Source organism: Heterodontus francisci, chromosome 11 (genome assembly GCF_036365525.1).
Source record: "Heterodontus francisci isolate sHetFra1 chromosome 11, sHetFra1.hap1, whole genome shotgun sequence".
NCBI classification, from domain to species: domain Eukaryota; kingdom Metazoa; phylum Chordata; class Chondrichthyes; order Heterodontiformes; family Heterodontidae; genus Heterodontus; species Heterodontus francisci.
This window is the reverse complement of record NC_090381.1, coordinates 77,724,285-77,746,473: the sequence shown is the minus strand read 5'-3', so window position 1 is coordinate 77,746,473 and position 22,189 is coordinate 77,724,285. Positions and strand designations below refer to the sequence as shown.

Genomic DNA, 22,189 nt, shown 5'->3' with positions numbered 1-22,189 from the left:
GTCTGCGGCAGGTGGTGAGGGAACCAAAAAGAGGGAAAAACATACTTGACCTCATCCTCACCAATCCGTCTGCCGCAGATGCATCTGTCCATGACAGTATTGGTAGGAGTGACCATCGCACAGTCCTTGCGGAGACGATGTCCCACCTTCACATTGAGGATACCCTCCATCCTATTGTGTGGCACTATCACCGTGCTAAATGGCATAGATTTCAAAGAGATCTAGCGATGCAAAACTGGGCATCCATGCAGCACTGTGGGCCATCAGCAGCAGCAGAGTTGTACTCAACCACAATCTGTAACCTCATGGCCCGGCATATCCCCTACTCTACGATTACCATCAAGCCAGGAGACCAGCCCTGGTTCAATGAAGAGTGCAGGGGGACATGCCAGGAGCAGCACCAGGCATGCCTCAAAATGAGGTATCAACCTGGTGAAGCTACAACACAGGACTACATGCGTGCCAAACTGCATAAGCAGCATGCAATAGAGCTAAGCGAACCCACAACCAACAGATCAGATCTAAGCTCTGCAGTCCTGCCACATCCAGCCGTGAATGTTGGTGGATAATTAAACCGCTAACTGGAGGCGATGGCTCCACAAATACCCTCATCCTCAATGATGGGGGAGCCCAGCACATCAGTGTGAAAGATAAAGCTGAAACATTTGTAACAATCTTCAGCCAGAAGTGCAGAGTTGATGTTCCATCTCGGCCCCCTCCTGAAGTCCCCAGCATCACAGATGCCAGACTTCAGCCAATTCGATTCACTCCACGTGATATCAAGAAACGACTGAAGACACTGAATACTGCAAAGGCTATGGGCCCGGACAATATTCTGGCAATAGTACTGAAGACCTGTGCTCCAGAACTTGTCGCGCCCCTAGCCAAGCTGTTCCAGCACAGCTACAACACTGGCAGCTACTGGCAATGTGGAAAATTGCCCAGGTATGTCCTGTACACAAAAAGCAGGACAAATCCAACCAGGCCAATTACCGCCCATCAGTCTACTCTCAATCATCAGTAAAGTGATGGAAGATGTCATCGACAGTGCCATCAAGCGGCACTTGCTTCGCAATAACCTGCTCAGTGACACTCAGTTTGAATTCCGCCAGGGCCATTCAGCTCCTGACCTTATTACAACCTTGGTTCAAACATGGACAGAAGAGCTGAACTCGAGGTGAGGTGAGAGTTACTGCCCTTGACATCAAGGCAGCATTTGGCCGAGTATGGCATCAAGGAGCCCTAGCAAAACTTGAAGTCAATGGGAAACGGGGAAAACTCTCCACTGGTTGGAGTCATACCTAGCACAATGGAAGATGGTTGTGGTTGTTGGAGGTCAATCATCTGAGCTCCAGGACATCACTGCAGGGGTTCCTCAGGGTAGTGTCCTCGGCCCAGCCATCTTCAGCTGCTTCATCAATGACCTTTCTTCAATCATAAGGTCAGAAGTGGGGATGTTTGCTGATGATTGCACAATGTTCAGCACCATTCGCGACTCCTCAGATACTGAAGCAGTCCATGTAGAAATGCAGCAAGACCTGGACAATATCCAAGCTTGGGCTGATAAGTGGCAAGTAACATTTGCGCCACACAAGTGCCAGGCAATGACCATCTCCAACAAGAGAGAATCTAACCAATTCCCCTTGACATTCAATGACATTATGATTGCTGAATTCCCCACTATCAACATCCTAGGGGGTTACCATTGATCAGAAACTAAACTGGAGTCGCCATATAAATACCATGGCTACAAGAGCAGGTTAAAGGCTAGGAATCCTGCCTAGTAACTCACCTCTTGACTCCCCACCATTTACAAGGCACAAGTTAGGAGTGTGATAACTTTCCACTTTCTTGGATGGGTGCAGCTCCAAAAACGCTCAAGCAGCTCGACACCATCCAGGACAAAGCAGCCTGCTTGATTGGCACCCTATGTACAAACATTCACTCCCTCCGCAATTCAAAAAAGTAAAGGGTTTGGATAACATTAAAGAAGAAAGACACATTTATATAACATTTTTCATGACCTCAGGACATCCCAAAGCACTTTACAGCCAATGAAGTAGTGTAAAGAGGACCGTAAGAAACATCAAAGACAGACAGGATGGGCAGACTACTAAAGTGCAGAAGTGAGTAAGGTTATACAGTTTGAGAGAGAAACAAAAAGCAAGGAATGGTTATACAGACTCTGGAAAGATGATGACTTGTGGATGAGCAGAGACGCCTATGGGTTCAAATATATAATTCCAGTAATATATCAAATATAGAATCACGGAATTTAATGTGAGTCAGAGGTTTTGTAATGGTGGGGGGGGCAGTGTCTGTGAACACAAGGACAAAATCTGGAAGCACTGGGAGAAGACTCCTAGGATTTGGGGACATTGGGGTGGAATGTCACAAGGAACATCAGCATTAGGCGCACTCCTGGTATCAGGGAGCATTGAAAATAAATTATAGTCCCTTTTTTAGCATTGGGGGTGTTGTGAGGGTGTGATATGGGTTCAACAAGACTGAGGAGGGATTTGGGGACTTTGGTGACTTAATTTCGCACTATTTTGGGTGATTGCTAGGATTTGGCATGTATTGGAGAGCAGGATCTAGTGTAGTTGTTCGGGAGCGGCCTGCGAGAAGGAGATCCAAACTACTGTTTTCCCCCCCTTTTTTGGCAGCATTGCGCTTCAGCTCCCAACAATCTGCCAGCTTTCTCCTGAGACCCGTTAGTGGTTTTGGCACCCCCTACAACTTTCCTGGTTATTATTCAGTTCCTGATTTAACCTTCCTGCCTTAAAGCATTTAGTACACTATTGAGCAGTGTGTTACTTAAACAGACATTAATAGTAAACACAAACTTACACAAAGAAATTAAAATGACTTCAAAATGCTCAAAACTTCATTGCTTACATCATGTTTGAGTTTATATAGTAAAAACACTTTCCAAGTCCTGAAAAATTTATGAAGAGAAAGGAATTTACTGAATTTTCAACCTTTTTGAGAAAACTAAATATATTTTTCATTTTAAAATGTAATTATTTTTTCATTTTAACTGAGCAAAGAAAGCACAACTGTTCCTAATTAGGTGCACTAATTACCATTGTTGGTTAATTGAGCAGTTTTTAATAGAAAAGCAGCAGTTAATATTTTAATTGAGTTTTCATTGAATTATACAGCATGGAAGGAGTCCATTCAGCACCTCGTGCCTGTGACAAGTTCTTTGATAGAGCTAGCCAATTAATCCCGTTCCTTGGTCTTTCCCCATAGCTCTGCAGATTTCTCCTTATCAAGTGTATATCTAATTCCCTTCTGCAAGTTACTACTAAATCTGCTTCCACCACCCTTTCAGGCAGTGCATTTCAGATCATCATAACACACTACGTAAAATAAATTCTTCTGATCTCTGCTCTGGTTCTTATCAGTTATCTTAAACCTGTGTCCTTGGGTTACTGACACTCCTTCCAGTGGAAGCCGTTTCTTATTTACTTTATCAAAGCCCCTCATAATTTTGAGTTCCATTTTTAAATCTCTAACTTTCTCTGCTCTAATGAGTACAATTCCAGTTTATCTAATCTCTCAACTAACTGAAGCCTCTCATCTCTAGTAAATCTTCTCTACACCTTCTCCACAGCCAAGACATCCTTCCCGGAATTGGATACGATTCTCCAGCTGATGCCTAATCAATGAAAAGTTTAGTATCATGGTCATTGCCTATGTCCCTTCTGCCTCTAGTTCTAAAGCCAAGGATTCCATATGCTTTTTCTTTTTAACAGATTATCAACTTTTGTCCTGTCATGAAGGTGTTTCCATTATTGATATTTATTTGAGGACTCGTGTTTAAAGATTGTGAAAATTGGTTCATTTGAAAAACTGAGGAGATGCCTGGATTTGTTTTTGTAAACGTTACTGGAAGGACACTTTGGATTATTTTTTTTAAAATCACTTACTGGAGAGACAATAAAGTGGTAAATAAACTTAAGGAGCCTTGCTGGCTATTGGAGTTGTTTACAGAGAAGTCACATGTCTAGGTTTATGGTTGTCAGGAGTTTTTGGCTTTCTGATTTGGGCGTGGACTGTTTGAATGCTCGTTTGTTGTTTGGCCTGCTAATAGAGAAGCCACCCAACTCAGCCTTTGCCACCTGTTTTGAAAATTCTTCTGAGAATCCAGTGTGATAGCTGAACCCAATCCTGCAGTAATTCTCCAGAAAAGCCTACAAGACTACTCAATGCCTCAGGAACAGAACTGCTCCTGAAAGTTCCCAGTGACAGCTATCTACATGTACCCAGATGCCAGACCAAAGGCCCAATTGACAAGTTGGCCAAAGTAATTTTTTTTAAGTTGATCTCTGCAGGGCCAGTTTTTCATTTTTCTTTATTTTTTTCTTTAACCTGCGTGTGTGTATGCATGCATGTGTGTTCGGTTATTTTAGAAGGGTAGATATTTATGCTTTCATATTTCAAACTGTGTGTTAATACGCTTTGTGCCTTTATTGAATAAGTCTTTTTTGTAATAAATCAATAATTTTGTTGTTTAAGAAACCTGGTTGGTGGATTTTTATTCTGAAGCTAATATAAAGTATATAATTGGCCATATCGGTAACTAATAAAACATTTAAATATATGTTGTGACCAGTGGAGTAGTAGAACTAGAGAAAGACAGTGCATTCCTCCTTGGTCCTAACAGTCCTTGTAACTTCAAGGATTTGTGTATGAAGTCCCAGGTTTTGCTGTTCCTGCACCTCCTTCAAAATTGTTCCATTTAGCTTTTTTTATTGCCTTTCCTCTGTCTTCCTCCTAAAATAGATCTCTTCACACTTCTCTGTATTAAACGTCTTCTGTCTGTTTCACCAGTCTATACCCCCTGAAGTCTACTACAAGCCTTCTCACTATTCATCGTGTCTCCAAACTTTGTGCCTAGTTTTTACCTGAAATAAAGCTTGGGAATTCAATCTAATTTGTTTTACACAACATTTAAGAAGTATTTAGATGAGCACTTGAAACACCATAGCATACGAGGCTATGGGCCAGGTGCTGGAACATGGGATTCGAATAGATAGGTGCTTGATGGCCGGCACGGACATGATGGGCCGAAGGGCTTGTTTCTGTGCTGTATAATGTTATGACTCTATGACAGTCCTTTGGGAAAGGCGAAGACATTTACAAATTTTAACAGGATGAGGGTGAAACATTTGACTTCAGGTCAGCTGATATATGCTGGGAAATTCCTGTACATGCTCATGATGACCAGATGTGTTGAAAACTGTCCACTTTTCAGGTAACAACATGTCCAGTTGAAATGTAGACTTAAGAATCAGCTTGAATCCTTGTAATAAAAAACTTTCAGCAAGATATTTACAAGCACAAAAGACAACTTGGTGGGTAAATTTAATCATTTAAAAAATATAAAAACTTAACAATTCTGAATTAAAAACAAAACCAATCTAATCTCTCATCGCTGGTAAATCTTTTCTGCACCCTCTCTAAGGTCATGACATCCTTCCCAGAATTGAATAAGATACTCAAGCTGATGCCTAATAAGTGAAAAGTTTAGCATCACTTCCTTGCTTTTGTCCTGTCTGCCTCTATTTATAAAAATCAAAGATCCCATAGGCTTTTTTAAAGCAGATTTATCAACTTTTTGTCTTACTATCTTCAAAGATTTGTGCGTGTTAAGCCATAGATTTCTCTTCCTGGAAGCTGGAATTGTACTCAGAGCAGAGAAAGTTAAGAGGAAATTTAATTAAGGTATTCAAACTTATTTATTTTTTATTTATTTGGAGATACAGCACTGAAACAGGCTCTTCGGCCCACCGAGTCTGTGCCGACCATCAACCACCCATTTATACTAATCCTACATTAATCCCATATTCCTACCCCATCCCCACTTTCCCTCAATTCCCCTGCCACCTACCTATACTAGGGGCAATTTATAATGGCCAATTTACCTATCAACCTGCAAGTCTTTGGCTGTGGGAGGAAACCGGAGCACCCGGTGAAAACCCACGCAGTCATAGGGAGAACTTGCAAACTCCGCACAAGCAGTACCCAGAATTGAACCCGGGTCGCTGGAGCTGTGAGGCTGCGGTGCTAACCACTGCGCCACTGTGAGGGGTTTTGATAGAGTAAGTAAGGAGAAACTGTTTCCACTAGAAGGATTGTCAGTAACCCAAGGACACAGGTTTAAGACAATTGATAACAAGAACCAGAGGAGAGATGGGGAGAATTTATAATTTTTATTATATTGCGCAGTTATGATGATCTGAAATGCACTGCCTGCAAGTGTAGTGGAAGCAGATTCAATAGTAACTTTCAAAAGGGAGTTGAATATATAGTTGATAAAAAAAAATCTGCAGAGCTATGGGGAAAGAGTAAGGTGCGGGATTAGCTCTGTCAAAGAACTGACACAGGCACAAGGAGCTGAATGGACTCCTTCCATGTTGTATAATTCTATGAAACTCAATTAAAATATTAATGAAATAAAAACAAGAAATGCTGGAACCACTCAGCAGGTCTGGCAGCATCTGTGGAAAGAGAAGCAGAGTTAACGTTTCGGGTCAGTGACCCTTCATCGGAAGTGACCGATGAAGGGTCACTGACCCGAAATGTTAACTCTGCTTCTCTTTCCACAGATGCTGCCAGACCTGCTGAGTGGTTCCAGCATTTCTTGTTTTTATTTCAGATTTCCAGCATTCGCAGTATTTTGCTTTTAAAATATTAATGACTTGCTTTTGTCTGCAAAAGTGGGGCTTGTAGATTTTTACCAACGTCATAGAAATAGCTCTTAATTAAATCCGCTTGATTTAATTTTAAAAGATGTGTTTTATGTTAACTAAGAACATGCTATCTAAGAAGGTAAAGTTTAACTAGCTATGTACTGCACTTACCAAAATTGAGTGTTGAATATGGTAGGAATCTCAGAATGGAGCCTTATTATGATGAGTGAAATAATAGTCAAAACAGTATAATGTCTTTTTGAGTGAATTGCGAAGAAACTATCTTTGGTAGAATCTTTTCTTCCTTTTCCTTCCTAATTAGTCCAGCTAAGATTGCTGTTATATCCATCTCCCTCCACCCTGGTGGAAGTCAGTATTAATTTCAGGCAGGAAAAGGAGTGGGTATTGCCATGCCCTATTTGAGAATCCAAAGCTCCAATATTGTAGTTTCCGAGGTGAAATAACTGAAGTCTACCTTTGGAAGAATTAATATTCTAGCAAGGGGCATTGCTTGTGCTTTGAAGCTCTTTAATACTTTGCTGGAACAGTAAGGTCACAATCGCAAATTATTTTTTGTCTCAACTTTGCTCGCGTTTCAAAGCTGCGATTGACAACTGGATTTTGGTCAAGAATCTTTCAAAAATTTACAGAAACTATTTGTTTTTAGACATCTAACAATTTCCTATAGTTTTCTAGAAACTTGTTTTTGCTTTCTATTTTAGTTATAAGATATAAAATGAGAAAATGTGCTTTTTATTTTTAATAGGAAAGAGTGCATATTCACGATTGATCCAGCCACTGCTCGCGATTTGGATGACGCACTATCTTGTTGCAAACTCTCAGATGGTATGTTTCTTTGCCACTTTTCTCTTTTTGAAATTCATTAATGAAAATTTAATATTTTTTTGTATAACATTTGAAAAGAAACATAAAGATATAAGAACAGCAAAACCACATGACTCTTAAATAGAGTGCCAATTGGAAACAAGTTTCTGTTACCATTACCAAACAACATGACCTGGATTTTGCAGTCAGGAGTGAAGTGATGGCGATTTCTGCTAATCTCGTAGAAAGCTACCCATAATGATACAGCAATCTCTGTGGCATGGTTTTCCCCTTTCCTGACAGCAGTTCAAATCTAAACATGTCTTGGCGTGCAGCAGCAGTCATTATCAGCAAGCAGGTAAGCAGCCAACTGCATTGAAGTATCCACACACAGTAAAGCAGGACGTTAAAAGCACTTAATCCTTCAGCAAAAAAATGATTGATTGGAATAAGAAGTCAAAATAAAGATTAAAAAAAAATTAAATGGCATTTTTATCATTATAGAGAAATTTGAAATTCCACAAATATAAAATTAGCTTCTCTTGGCCAATGAGGGTGTTTAGCAGAAATTATGAAGTTAATATACCATTTAAAAACCTAACTCATGAAGATGTAACTTTTTCAAGGGTTTTTACAGAGAGACTAAGAGTGTAAAATAGAGGCTCTCGTCAACTCATAAGATTTCCCATTGATTGCTGTCTAAGGGGAACCTCAAGAATGCAAACTCTAGAAAAGCATTGTTTTAATGACAGCAGCTTCTGAATTTCATTGTTACGCTGCACATTTTCGAAGTTGCTGTCCATTTCAGTGGTTTAATGACAGCGGATACTTATGGTTTTGTCATCATTACACTGTAAAGTCCAGGCTCATAGCTTGCAGGTGAAAAAGTTCCAAATAAGCACATTTTAGTGGAAATAAAATTGCTATTTCCCTTTCATCTCTAGAATATTCTATTTTATAATACACTACAATTTTGTACATTTGTAATTTAATGTTTAATAAGGACCATTACAAGTATGAAAAACTATTCATACTGTTGCATAAGCTACTTTCATCTTTCAAGAAATGACTGTTAACTTGAAAGTCTCCTCATTGGAGCATGTTTACATTAAGATAAGAAACAATTGCAAATGCTATTAATCTGGAACAAAAGATGCAAGAAATACACAGTAGGTCAGTCACCATCTGTAAAAAGACCAGATTGATTATGACTGCGTGTGCACCTGTCAAAGGCATCATAACCAGTCTTTTCTTGTTACATATACTGACTGAGCTGTGTATTTCCTGACCTGTATTATAAGTGAATATAGTTCAGTGATTTAGCTTTGACTGATGTAGGCACAGGAAAAAATTACATTTATCATGGGCCTGTTCAGGAAAAAAAGCTGTTTCATTTCCATGCTGAGTGACTGAATGGTACTGCTACTGTAATTGTAAAGCAATTTGCTACTTTAATTGTAAAGTTCATCTCTTGTGAAATTGCCAACAATGAGTCAGAGGATAGAGTTCGTCATTAACGTGTAGCTGATGTCCTGTTGGAGTTGTTGACGTTGTCTATTTGCTCTGTATCTTGATTCGTAGTATTGTAGTGTTAGTCATATATAATACTGCCTTGTCTCATAATCTTAAATACATGAACCTACTGTTAATTAAGAATTTTAAATTAAATTTTGAAAGATGTAAATTAGATGAAATACATGAAAACTTAAGATTATCATTTACCGAATCTTAGTTTTAACAAAGTGATTCCTGACAATGCAGCCGGCCACTGATGTCATCAGGCTGCGCCAAGATGTGCACATGCACAGACGTGCTCCTGCTCTCTGCACGTGCGCTGCGTTCTGACTTGCCAGGACTGGTTAGCGCATGCGCCGAAGACGTCATTGCTTGACGTGTGCATCTTTGGGCAACGCGCCTGGTCAGCCTCTGCGCATGCGCTTTACGCGTACTGCAATACAAAGCTAAGGTATTCACCCTTGCATCAAGCTCTGCTCCCCCCCTCGCTGTTCTATCCATCCGTTCCGCTCTTTTGGCCGCCCCGCTCCCCCTTCTTGCTGCTCTCTCCAGTTGCTCTGCTCCCCCCCATTGCTGCTCCACTCCTTCGGCCGCTCCTCTCTTTCCCCCCCCCCCCCCCACCCCCCCCGCCACCCCTCACTGCTCTTGCCGGCCGCTCAGCTCCCCCCCTCACTGCTCTCGCCGGCCGCTCCGCTCCCCCCCTCACTGCTCTCGCCAGCCGCTCTGCTCCCCCCGCCGCTGCTGCGCTCTTTCGGCCGCTTCATTCCCCCCCTACTGCTCTCGCCGGCCACTCCGCTCCCCCTGCCGCTGCTCTCTCCGGCGGCTCCACTCCCCCCTGTCCCTGGCCCGCTCGCTCACCCCCTCCCTGGCCTGCTCCGCTCCCCCCCCACCCCCACTTTCATCGGCCTGCTCCAGTCCCCCCCCACCTCTCTTTGACCCGCCCACTCCACTCCCCCGGCCCGCTTCGCGCCCCCCCCCCACCAATCCCCGGCCTGCTGCGCTACGCTCTCCCCCGTTCCCGGCCCGCTCCACTCCCCGGCCCACTCCGCTCTGCTCTGCATTTGCGCATGTGCCACTACAGTGCCACCTAGTGGTAGCATTGTCAGCCAATGCAGCCTAGTTTTAAATATAAGTATGTAATCAGGTTAAATATGGAAATGATTAAAATGACATCAAATGTGACCGTGGCAAGTTAACTCTTCTTCCTCATCCTTCTCCACCTATCTGCAGCCTTTGACACGGTTGACCACAACTTCCTCCTTCAATGCCTGTCCACCATCGTCCAGTTGGGTGGGACTGCACTCGCCAGGTTCTTATCTGTCGAGCCATAGCCAGAGAATCACCTCCAATGGTTTCTCTTCCAGCTCCCGCGACCGTTACCTCTGGTATCCCCCAAGATCCCCTTCTGTTTCTCATCTACATGCTGCCCGACATCATTCAAAAATATTCTCCATTTCCACATGTACGCTGATGACCAACAATGTCCCTCTAAATTTTCTTTGTTGTGCACGGCCTGTTTATTTCAATGCATGATACCTTTAAATTTATTTGCACATCAGTGCACCTGTGGCATGTTAAAAGGCACAGCTTGTGAGTGCCCTTTGTGGCACCTTCACTATTAACTGCACAGTCAGGCACATGCGCAGCTTAGAGGGAACATTTCTCATCACCACCTTTCTCGATTCCTTTACTGTCTCTAAATTGTCAGGCTGCACGTCTGACATCCAGTATTGGTTGATCGTGAATTTTTTCCAACTAAATATTGGGAAGACTGAAGCCATTATCTTCGATCCCTGCCACAAAATTCTGCTCGCTTGCCACTGACTGCTCTCTCTTCCTGACAGTTGTCTGAGGCTGAGCCAACCTATTCCGAACCTCAGTGTCATAGTTGACCCTGAGTTGAGATTCTGACCACATATCCATGACATGTCTAAGACTGCCTTTTTAAATAATTCGTTCATGTGATGTGGGCATTGCTGGCAAGGCCAGCATTTATTGCCCATACCTAATTTCCCTTGAGAACGTGGTGGTGAGCCACCTTCTGGACACTTGAGCGGTTTGTCAGGCCATACCAGAGAGAAGTTAAGAGTCAATCATGTTGCTGTGGATAGGAGTCACATACAGGCCAGACCAGGTGAGGATGGCAGATTTCCTTTCCTAAAAGACAAGACTGAGCCAGATGGGTTTCTACATCAATCCAGTAGTGACATGGTTGACATTACCAATGGTACCTTTTTTTTAAATTCCAGATTTATTTAATTAACTGAATTTAAATTCCCCAGCAGCTGTGGTTCTTTTGAATTCCTGTCTCCAAATCATTAGTCCAGACCTCTGGATTACTCATCCACTAACATAACCACTATGCCACCGTTTCCACATCTAACAGCACCCCACTCTGCCCTGCCCCAGCTCATCTGCTGAAACCATCATCCATGCCTTTGTTACCTTGAGATATAACTTTTCCAATGCACTGCTGGCCAGCCTTCCATCTTCCACCATTCGTAAACATGAGGTTATCCAAAAATATGGCACCAGTGTCCAAACTTACTCCAAGTCCCATTCCTCCATCACCTTTGTGCTCGCTGACCTACATTGGCTTTCAATTAAGCAACACCTCGATTTTAAGATTCTCATCCCTGTTTTCAAATCCATCCATGGCCTCTCTTTCCCTATTTCTGTAATCTGCTAAAACCCTCCTCCAATTCTGGCCTCTTGACCATCCCTGATTTTAATCGCTGCACCATTGGCAGCCAAGCCTCAACTGCATAGGGCCTACACTCTGGAATTCCCTCCCTAAGCCTCTCCGTTTCTCTGTCCTAATATCTCCAGTGCCAAATTTTACTTGATAATGTTCTTGTGAAGTGCATTGGGACATTTTATTGCATTAAACGTGCTTTATGATTCTATGTTCATTTCAGAATTTAAAAAATTTAAAATTATCTACAATGTGTTAAAATCAAAAATAAAAAGGAGAGTTTAATAAAAAATTAAGTCTATTTTTAATATCCAGATGGGGAGATTGGATTACTTGCAGCATCCTAAGACTGGGAAGTCTTTGAAGCTGTGTAATGGTTTAGCAGTGGGGAGTTGGAGCTGCTGATGCTCCATTTAGTGGTGGAAATGCAGTTGATGGTTTAACTGGGACCCCTGACAGCTGATAACAGCTCACTTAGTTAACTAATTAGGGTGCTACCAAGAGACATGATAAGTGATGACTCCAAAAAGTGTATGACATATGGACCGCAACTAACATGTTGTATAGGAAGGTATAGATTGCAATAGAACAACTCAAGTGAATGCCTTTTTGTTGAATTCAAGCGGTAGAGAAATCATGCAAACAAAAGCAAACTACTGCAGCTTCTGGAAATCTGAGATAACAGAAAATGCTGGAAGCAGTCAGCAGTCCAGGTAGCATCTGTTGACAGAGAAACAGATATCGTTTCAGGTCAGTGACCTTTCATCAGAAAAATTATGCATATTGATTTGGCAATTGAAATAGTTTGTGTGTCTAGGTAGATGGCACCACACCCGAAATTTGTATCAAGGCCTCAGCCTCTCTGCTTCTGTCTGTTTTCATGGAATAAACCTCTTGACCGCCTTTGTAGTGTAAACATTGTTACAACCGAGGCGGAAGGAGTGGACTGTTAATTCAGTCCCACTTCTCCACAGGTCACAGCATATCAGTACATTTTTCTACTTACCGAAAACAGCCAATTAGATACTCTATTTGTCTCCAGAATAAAGCACACCAACCAGATTTCTTTAATCAATAACAAAATTAACTATTATAAAACCAAGTCTTAACCAATAATGAAGTCAATCAAAATATGAATTGAGATATTAAAGCTCCTTATTTCCCTAGCCCTCATGCATACACACATCTTAAAAAAAAACTGTTATCTGGAAAGAAAGGTTTTGGTTTACAGCTGTTTCATAGGAATGAAAGAAATAATAAAATAACTTTGTCATGATGTGGAAGGAAGATCATTGGTTAGGCGAGGTGTCCCAATATCGAATAGTTGGATGCCACTCGAAGTCTTTCCAGGTGAGGTTGATGAACAGTCTGTAATGGGTAGGCGTTCAAGGAAATTCAGTTGCAGCAGGCTTCACATAACTCTTTCATCAGGGATGTAGCAACAGGTGTCAGTTCTCTGTTACACATTCAGTGCGAAAGACCTTTTTAAAGAGACAAAATTTCTGCAAGCATTCAGGGTTTCTTAAAAATGCAGGAGGCAATAGTACAGCTTGATGCAGGGATTCTTCAGCGACAGGAGGTAATAGGAATTTGAAATACAGAGTTTCTTCTCAAGAGATGCCGGATTCCTTTACAGAGAGGTAATACTTTTTCTGCGTTGTCTTCTGAGCTCCAGGCAGATCAGAATCAAATTTCAAAATGCCTGCTTGTTGTCTAAACTCTCTGACTTCTTAAAAGTTCAAAACTGAAACTTCTCACTCTTACTGATTTCCTTGAAATTACCTGCTTTCCTGTCTTTGTTTACAAGTTCAGCCCCTGCTGAACTTCCTTTTAAAACATCCATAAAGTTCAGGTGTCTTGATGTCCACTGAAATCCTTTTTCAGTTTTTTAAAACACACAGAATCCTAACTTTTTAATTCAAAAACAAAAATCCTTGTAACAACAGTGAATTTTTTGGACAAGCTGATGAGATTGTAAAAGAAACATAAATAACTAATGACAAAGTGATTGGCAGGTGGAAATGCAGTGAAAGAAGCTGAAGACCAGCCTTCTGATAGATTGCTTCCTCAAGTACCTATGAAAGTAGCTGATGAAATTTGATATGTTCTAACAGGTGCCTTGAGTGAATTCTTGGAAACTAGAATTATGCTTGAGGATTGGAGAAAAGTATATCCTGTACCGATCTTTAAAAAAATGACAGATAACCTCCAGGGAGCAGCACAACAGGCCAGGCCGCCTTGTATTTATTGTAGGGAAAGTATTAGAGAGCATCTAACGGATCTAAAGAAGATATATATTTTCATAAAGGTTTCCATTTTTTATTAAAACTTGAGAATCTATATATTTAAAAACTGAAAAGGATTTCATGGACATTGAATCATCTGGAGATTGCTGAACTTTGTGGGTCTTTTTTTTAAAAGGAAGGTCAACAAAATGTTGACCAATAAACAAATTTTTACTGGAAGGCACGTGATTTCATGTAAACATAGCAGGGGGTTTGACTTGAGAGCTGTTTTTGCTTATTGACAAGACAGGATTAATGATTATCATAGGACTTGCCTGGAAAAAGTTGGTTACATTTTGAACTGTTAAAAGTCAGCTTGTTTTTGAACTAAAGAAGGCAGTTTGAGTTTTGCTTATGGACCTACCAGGAAATCAGAAGAAAATCCAGACAAGTGTTATCTCTCTTCGAAGAACCCCTGCTCTTAAAAAGCAAATCCTATATCAAGTTGTACTGTTGCCTCCTTTATTTTGAAGAAATCCTGAATGTTTGCAGAAACCTTGCAAATTTAGAAGAATTTTGCATTGAATTTGGGAGAATTGAAACCTTTGTTGCTGCACACCTGATGTAAGATCTATGTGAAGCCTTCTGTAGCTGAAATTCTTTGAGCGCCGACCCATCACAGACTGTACATCAACATCGCCTGGAAAGATTCCTAGTGGCAGCGACTTTGGGACACCTCGCCAAAACATGGGACTTCCTTCCATATCTTCTCTGCAGTCTAAGGTTTTTTAAAATTCCTTTTATTTAGTTATAACAGCTGTAAACAAAAATCTTTTTTTTTCCAGGTTAACCTGCTGTGTGTGTGTGAGGGCTATGATAAAAATAAGGGGCTTTAATATTTCAATTCGCAGATATATTTACTGCATTATTGGTTAAGACTTAGTTTATAATAAACTGAAAATTTTGTTGTTTATTAAAGAAACCTGGTTGGTGTGCTTTATTCTGGGGACTAATAAAGTATCTAATTGACTGTTTCGGTAAGGGGGAAAATTCATTGATATGTTGTGACCGTGGAGAAGTGGGACTGAATTAACAGTGCACTCCTACTGCCTCAGTTGTAACAATATGTATATAGGTGACATGCAACTTTGCTGCTGAAAGAAATAATGTAAGTGATGACAAGTTCTGGTCAGAATTTTTTAATTGTCTGTAAATGAGCAAGTTATACCCTGTGACTGGGGTTAGTAGCCAGTTTGATTTGAATATAGTATTGGTTATTGATAGTTGCCAGAAAACTTAGCAGTTTGAGTAACAAAACTTAGCAGTCTTGAGTTCAAGCATGCAAATTGTGTTGCAGTTAGAACAAGTTAAAGTTTAGCATCTTCATTGATTTTAAAATGGAATAGCTGAGCCTTTGCATTCTTAGATTGAGCTAACACCTTTCATTTTCAAGGTATTTAGCATTGAACAGAGCTTTTAAGTAAAACAACTTAGAAAAAAATCTGTGAATCTTTTTTTCTCACTTGGTACATTTTGGAAGAGACAACTGAGGTATACCTTTCCTGGACCTTTACCAGAGCATTTGCATTGGTTCTATAAAACGAATGGGAAGCAACATGCTCAACTTGTTAAATTTGGCAATGTTATGCAAGTTGCGCCAAAGTTTTCTAAGTAAGTTAGAGAGAAGTTTCTCATTCTAATTTTCTAATGCATATTTTTTCCTCATTTGGATTTAACGTGCCAGGAGTCAAAACCAAAATGAGTGGCAGAAAATAGACGTGCAAATTCTATGTAACTTCAAAGTGCTATTCTCATATTGGGGTAATCAAGAATTCTAAATATCATATATTTTGTATCTTTTCCAAGTCATGTATCCTACAATTACATGACAGTACATGGATCTCTTGAAGTAAAGGAAGTATCAGGTTCTTCAATGTCTCCTTCAGCTGCATCCTGTTTCTCTGAAAGCTGTTGAAAAAAAAGCACTGTACTCAATTCGTGTGAAAAAAACCCAACCCGTATCAAGATTTAAAGTTTCTAGCTGCTCTCCCTACAGGCAGCATCCCTCTCCCCCCACCCCCACCGCCCCTGCTCACCCAACCAGATAGAAAAATACTCAACAAAATTGCTATAAAATATCTAGGTTTGTTTTTCTATCTAGTTATGTTGGGGGGGTGGGGCGGTGGGTGGGTGGGTGGGAACTGTCTGTTGGGTGAGCAGCTACAAACTTTAAATCTTAATACAGGTTGGATATTTTTACAGGAATAGTATGCAGTGCTTTTTCATCAGCTTTCAGAGAAACAGGATGCAGCTGAAGGAGACAACTGTAAAACAAGGACATATATAAATTGAAATTGACCCTGACAGTTGCTGGGAGGACCAAGATTTGGAAAATTGGTATTGGGGTATTGACAAACAACAGAATTCCAATAGGCTGATGCAGACTAGTTCACGAGTTTAGTAGTTCTCAAAGTGTAGTCTGTGGACCACTGGAGGGCCACGGCTGGTCTAAAATGCAAATCACTGACAAGCAATGCCATGGCTGAGGCCATGTGAGATAATAGGCCAGAACCCTCATCCCGACTACCCGTGTGACATCATACAACCAGACCAGCTCCTGTGTGCGCGACATGAGTCATTGTAAGTGTGAGCAACAACAATGTATGGTTTAAACTAGTTGGCAGGGGGATGGGAACCTGAGGGCAGTTTCAGACAGGACAAATTCAGGGCAGGGAATGGGAGGAAGAAAATTAGTGAGTGACTGTGAAAGACAGAAGAAGCAAAGGTTAAAAAGTATGCAGCACAGGAATTTGGCAGTATTAAAAGGTATTTATTTAAATGCAAGGAGTATTGCAAATAAAGCCAATGAGCTGAGGGCACAGATATAGCAATGATATCATGTTGCCATGTGTCTAACAGAAACTTGCCTTAAAGAGGGGAAAAAATGGCAGCTCAACATCCCTGGATATAGAGTTTTCAGGTGAGATAGAGGCAGGGATAAAAAAGGAGGGGTGTAGCATGATTGGTTAAGGAATCGATAACAACTGTGAGGAGGGATGATATGCTAAATGAATCGTCAAATGAGGCCATATGGGTTGAGCTCAGAAATAAAAGGGCAGCCACACTACTAGGAATGTACTATAGACCCCCAAAATGGTGAGAGGGAGATAGAAGAACAAATATGTCGGCACATTTCTGAGTGCAAAAGCAATAGGGCAATAATAGTGGGGGGTTTCAACTACCCTAATAGCTACTGAGATACAAACAGTGTGAAGGGCACAAAATTCTTGAACTGCATTCAAAAGAATGTTTTTAGCTAGCACGTAACAAGCCCGAGAGGGGGCGCAATTCTAGATTTAGTCTTTGGAAATTAAGCTGGGCAAGTGGATGAAGTAACAGTGGGTGACCATTTTGGAGATGGTGACCATAATACAGTTAGTTTTAGCATAATCATGGAAAAGGACAAAGATAAAACAGGAGTAAAAGTTCTAAATTGGGGGAAGGCAAATTTTACAAAGCTGAGAGGTGATCTGGTGAAAGTGGACTGGATACAGCTACTTGAAGGAAAATCAGCGGCAAACCAGTGGGAGGCATTCAAAAGCGAGATTCTAGAGGCACAGTGTAGACATGTCCCCACAAAGATAAAGGGTGGTACGGTCAAATCTAGAGCCACTTGGTTATCTGGAAGCATACAGGGTAGAATAAAGCAGAAAAAGAAAGCTTATGACAGTCACAAAAAACGTAATACTTTAGAAAGCCCTAGAGGTGTATAGAAAGTGCAGGGGTGAAGTGGAAAAGGAAATTAGGAAAGCAAAGAGAGGACATGAAAAATTATTGGCAGGTAAAATCAAGAAAAACCCAAAGATGTTTTATCAGTACATAAAGAGCAAGAGGATAACTAAGGAAAGGGTAGGGCCTATCAGAGATGTACAAGGGAACTTATGCGAGGATGCAGAAGACATGGGCAGGGTTCTTAATGAGTTTTTTGTTTCTGTCTTCACAAAGGAGAGGGATGATGCAGACGTTGTATTAAAGAGGAGTGTGAAATATTAGATAGGATAAGCATAATGAGAGAGTAAATACTAGAGGATCTGACATCCTTGAAAGTGGATAAATCACCAGGGCCGGATGGATTGTATCCCAGGTTGTTAAAAGAAGCCAGGGAGGAAATAGCGGATGCTCTGAGGATCATCTTCAAATCCTCACTAGATACAGGTGAGGATTGGGGGCCGTCCAACATTGTACCATTGTTTTAAAAGGGTGCGAGGGATAGGCCAAATAATTATAGGCCAGTCAGTCTGAAATTAGTGGTAGGTAAATTATTAGAATCAATTCTGAGAGGTAGGATAAACTACCACTTGGAAAGGCACGGATTAATCAGGGATACTCAGCATGGATTTGTTCAGGGAAGGTTGTGTCTTACTAAAATAAAAGCAAGAAACACTGGAAATACTCAGCAGGTCTGGCAGCATCTGTGGAGAGAGAAGCAGTGTTAACGTTTCAGGTCAGTGACCCTTCTTCAGAACTGGCAGATATAAGAAATGTAAAAGATTTTAAGCAAGTAAAGCGGGGGTGGGGAAAGAGATAACAAAAGAGAAGGTGTTGATAGGACAAGGTCACAGAATAGCTGACCAGGAGATCATGGAGCAAAGGCAAACAATATGTTAATGGTGTGCTGAAAGACAAAGCATTAGTACAGATAGGGTGTTAATGGACAAACATGAAAAAAACAGTGAGTAGGCACAGTAGAAGCAAAATAAAATAAACACAAAAAATAACTGAAAATAAAAATAAAATGGGGGGCCCGTCATGCGCTGAAATGATTGAACTCCATGTTCAGTCCGGCAGGCTGTAGCGTGCCTAATCGGTAAATGAGATGCTGTCCTCGAGCTTGCGTTGATGTTCACTGAAACACTGCAGCAATACCAGGACAGAGATGTGAGCATGAGAGCGGGGCGGGGGGGTGGGGAGTGTTGAAATGGCCAGCAACCGGAAGCTTGGAGTCATGATTTCGGAATGAGCGGAGGTGATTCGCAAAGCGGTCACCCAGTCTGCGTTTGGTCTCCCCAATGTAGAGGAGACCACATTGTGAACAGCGAATACAGTATACTAAATTGAAAGAAGTACAAGTAAATCGCTGCTTCACCTGAAAGGAGTGTTTGGGGCCTTGGATAGTGAAGAGAGAGGCGGTGAAAGGGCAGGTATTACACCTCCTGCGATTGCAGGGGAAGGTGCTGTGGGAAGGGAACGAGGTGGTGGGGGTAATGGAGGAGTGGACCAGGCTGTCGGGGAGGGAACGATCCCTTCGGAATGCTGACAGGGGAAGGGAGGGAAAGATGCCTTTGGTAGTGGCATCATGCTGGAGGTGGCGGAAATGGCGGAGGACGATCCTTTGGATATGGAGGCTGATGGGGTGGAAAGTGAGGACAAGGGGAACCCTGTCACAGTTCTGGGAGGGAGGGGAAGGGGTTAGGATAGAGGTGTGGGAAATGGGCCGGACACGGTTGAGGGCCCTGTCAACCGCGGTGGGGGGGGGGGGGGGGGGGAGATCCTCGGTTGAGGAGGTTGTGACTTACTAACTTGACTATGACTGTATGATGGGCGGCGCAGTGGTTAGCACCGCAGTCTCACAGCTCCAGCGACATGGGTTCTGTTCTGGGTACTGCCTGTGCGGAGTTTGCAAGATCTCCCTGTGACCGCGTGGGTTTCCGCCGGGTGCTCCGATTTCCTCCCACAGCCAAAGACTTGCAGGTTGATAGGTAAATTGACTATTGTAAATTGCCCCTAGTTTAGGAAGGTGGTAGGAGAATTGAGGGAAGGTGGGGACGTGGTAGGGAATATGGGATTAATGTTGGATTAATATAAATGGATGGTTGATGGTCAGCACAGACTCTGTGGGCCGAAGGGCCTGTTTCAGTGCTGTATCTCTGTATGACTCTATAACTTGATTGACTTTTTTGAGTAAGTAACAAGGAGGATTGATGAGGGCAGTGCAGTGGATGTGGTCTACATGAATTTTAGTAAGGTATTTGACAAGGTCCCACATAGCAGACTGGTCAGAAAAATAAAAGCCCATGGGATACAGGGGAATGTGGCAAGTTGGATCCAAAATTGGCTCAATGACAGGAAATAAAGGGTAGTAGTCGATGGATGGTTTTGTGAATGGAAAGCTGTTTCCAGTGGCATTCCACGGGGCTCAGTGTTGGATCCCTTGCCATTTGTGGTGTATATTAATGATATGGACTTAAATGTGGGAGCCATGATTGGAAAATTTGCAGTTGAGACAAAAATTGGACGTGTGGTTTATAGTGAAGAGGGTAGCTGTTGGCAGAAAAGTGGCAAATGTAATTCAATCCGGAGAAGTGTGAGGGCAAACAAAGCAAGGGAATACACAACAAACGGGAGGATATTGAGAGGGATGGAAGAAGTGCGAGACCTTGGAGTGTATGTCCACAGGTCCCTGAAGGTGGCAGGACAGTAGATTAAGTGGTGAAGAAGGCATATGGAATGCTTTCCTTTATTGACTGAGGTATAGAATACTGTTGCGACCAAGTGAGAAAGAGGTCTAGGGGTTCCCTTTCAGTCTTAACTTGGTCTTACTGTAACAGGGTTTTGTTTTTAAACACTGTGTTTTGAGCTCCCCCTTGGTGAATCCTTGTTCACCACTTTCCAATTATCACAAACAGGCTTTCTTAGATTTAAGGAAGAAAAGTGAAATTTATTAAAACTTAAACTCTAATTTGGTTAACGCCTACAGATACACGCCATACCTCACGCTAGCATCCACATGCGATACATACATGCAAATAGCGACAGAAAAGAGCAGGAGAAGTGAAGTGAAAAAGTTTGAGGCAGTCTCTGAAGGGGGTTTGTTACTGTGCTTCGAGCTCGCTGTAGAGTCCTTGATTGAAGTTATGGTCTTGCTTTTCATCGGGGTCCAGTATTATTCTTAAACCTTGTTTACTGAAGGAGACTTTTCTCTCTTGGGGTTCATGTGTCTTCAATGGGTCTTCAGTTCCGTGAGAAAGAGATGGGAGCAGGCAGGAGAGGCTGCGGCAAGCCAGCCATGAGAGGTCTTTTCAGTCCAGGAGCAAACAGCTTTCTTTACTTCAGTAACAGTTTAAAAATCAATGTCCATGTGGCGAAATTAATGTGCCTCTTTCTTGGCAGGTGGGGGCCTGCATGACAAATCAAAAGCAGGGATGTAATGCTGGAACTGTATAAAATGCTGGTTAGGCCACAGCTGGAGTATTTCATACACTTCTGTTCACCACATTACAGGAAGGACATAATTGCTCTGGACAGATGTGATTTACAAGAATGTTGCCAGGGCTTGAAAGTTGCAGCTATGAGGAAAGATTGGATCAGCTAGGATTGTTTTCCTTAGAATAGAGGAGGCTGAGGGGTGACTTAATTGAAGTGTACAAAATTATGAGGGGCCTAGATAGAGTAGACAGGAAGGACCTGTTTCCCTAGTGGAGAGGTCAATTACTAGGGGGTACAGATAAAAGGTGATTGGGAGAAGGATTACAGGGGATGTGAGGAAAAAGCTTTTCACCCAGAGGTGGTGGGTGGCTGGAATTCACTGCCTGGATCAGTGGTGGAGGTTGAAACCCTCAATTCATTTAAAAGGTACCTGGACATGCACCTGAAGAGCTATAACTTGCAAGGCTACGGACCAGGTGCTGGAAGGCGGGATTAGATTGGGCGGCTAGTTTTTTTCAGCTGGCGCAGACATGATGGGCTGAATGGGCTCCTTCTGTGCTGTAAATTTTCTATGGTTCTAATGTAAATTTATAAGCAAGATTTATGTTATTGTTACAACATACAACTGTGAGATCAGATTTTCAACACAGCATCACAGAATTATTACAGCACAGAAGGAGGCCATTTGGCCCATCATGTCTGCACTGGCTCTCCGAATGAGCAATTCACCTAGTGCCATTCCCCCGGCTTCTCCCCGTAACCTGCACGTTCTTCCTTTTCAGGTAACCGTCTAACTCCCTTTTGAATACCTGAATTGAACCTGCCTGCACCACACACACAGGCAGTGCATTTCAGACCTTAACCACTTGCTGCGTAAAAAAGTTTTTCCTCATGTCGCTTTTGCTTCTCTTGCCAATTACTTTAAATCTGTGCCCACTCGTTCTTGATCCTTTCACGAGTGGGAACAGTTTCTCCCTACTACTCTGTCCAGACCCCTCATGTTTTTGAATACCTCTATCAAA

General features: G+C 41.9%; 1 protein-coding gene across 2 annotated transcripts in view; it reads left to right on the top strand.

Moving 5' to 3' along the window:
• Positions 1–22,189, top strand: part of dis3l2 (DIS3 like 3'-5' exoribonuclease 2) — a 410,232-nt gene that overhangs the window by 181,004 nt on the left and 207,039 nt on the right. For both annotated transcript variants that reach the window (XR_010975985.1, XM_068042291.1), the window contains exon 10: positions 7,468–7,547. Coding sequence is in view for 1 of the 2 variants with exons in the window: in XM_068042291.1 (XP_067898392.1) it covers positions 7,468–7,547 (80 nt within the window). In the remaining variant the exon portion in view is untranslated. The remainder of the gene's footprint in view (positions 1–7,467; positions 7,548–22,189) is intronic.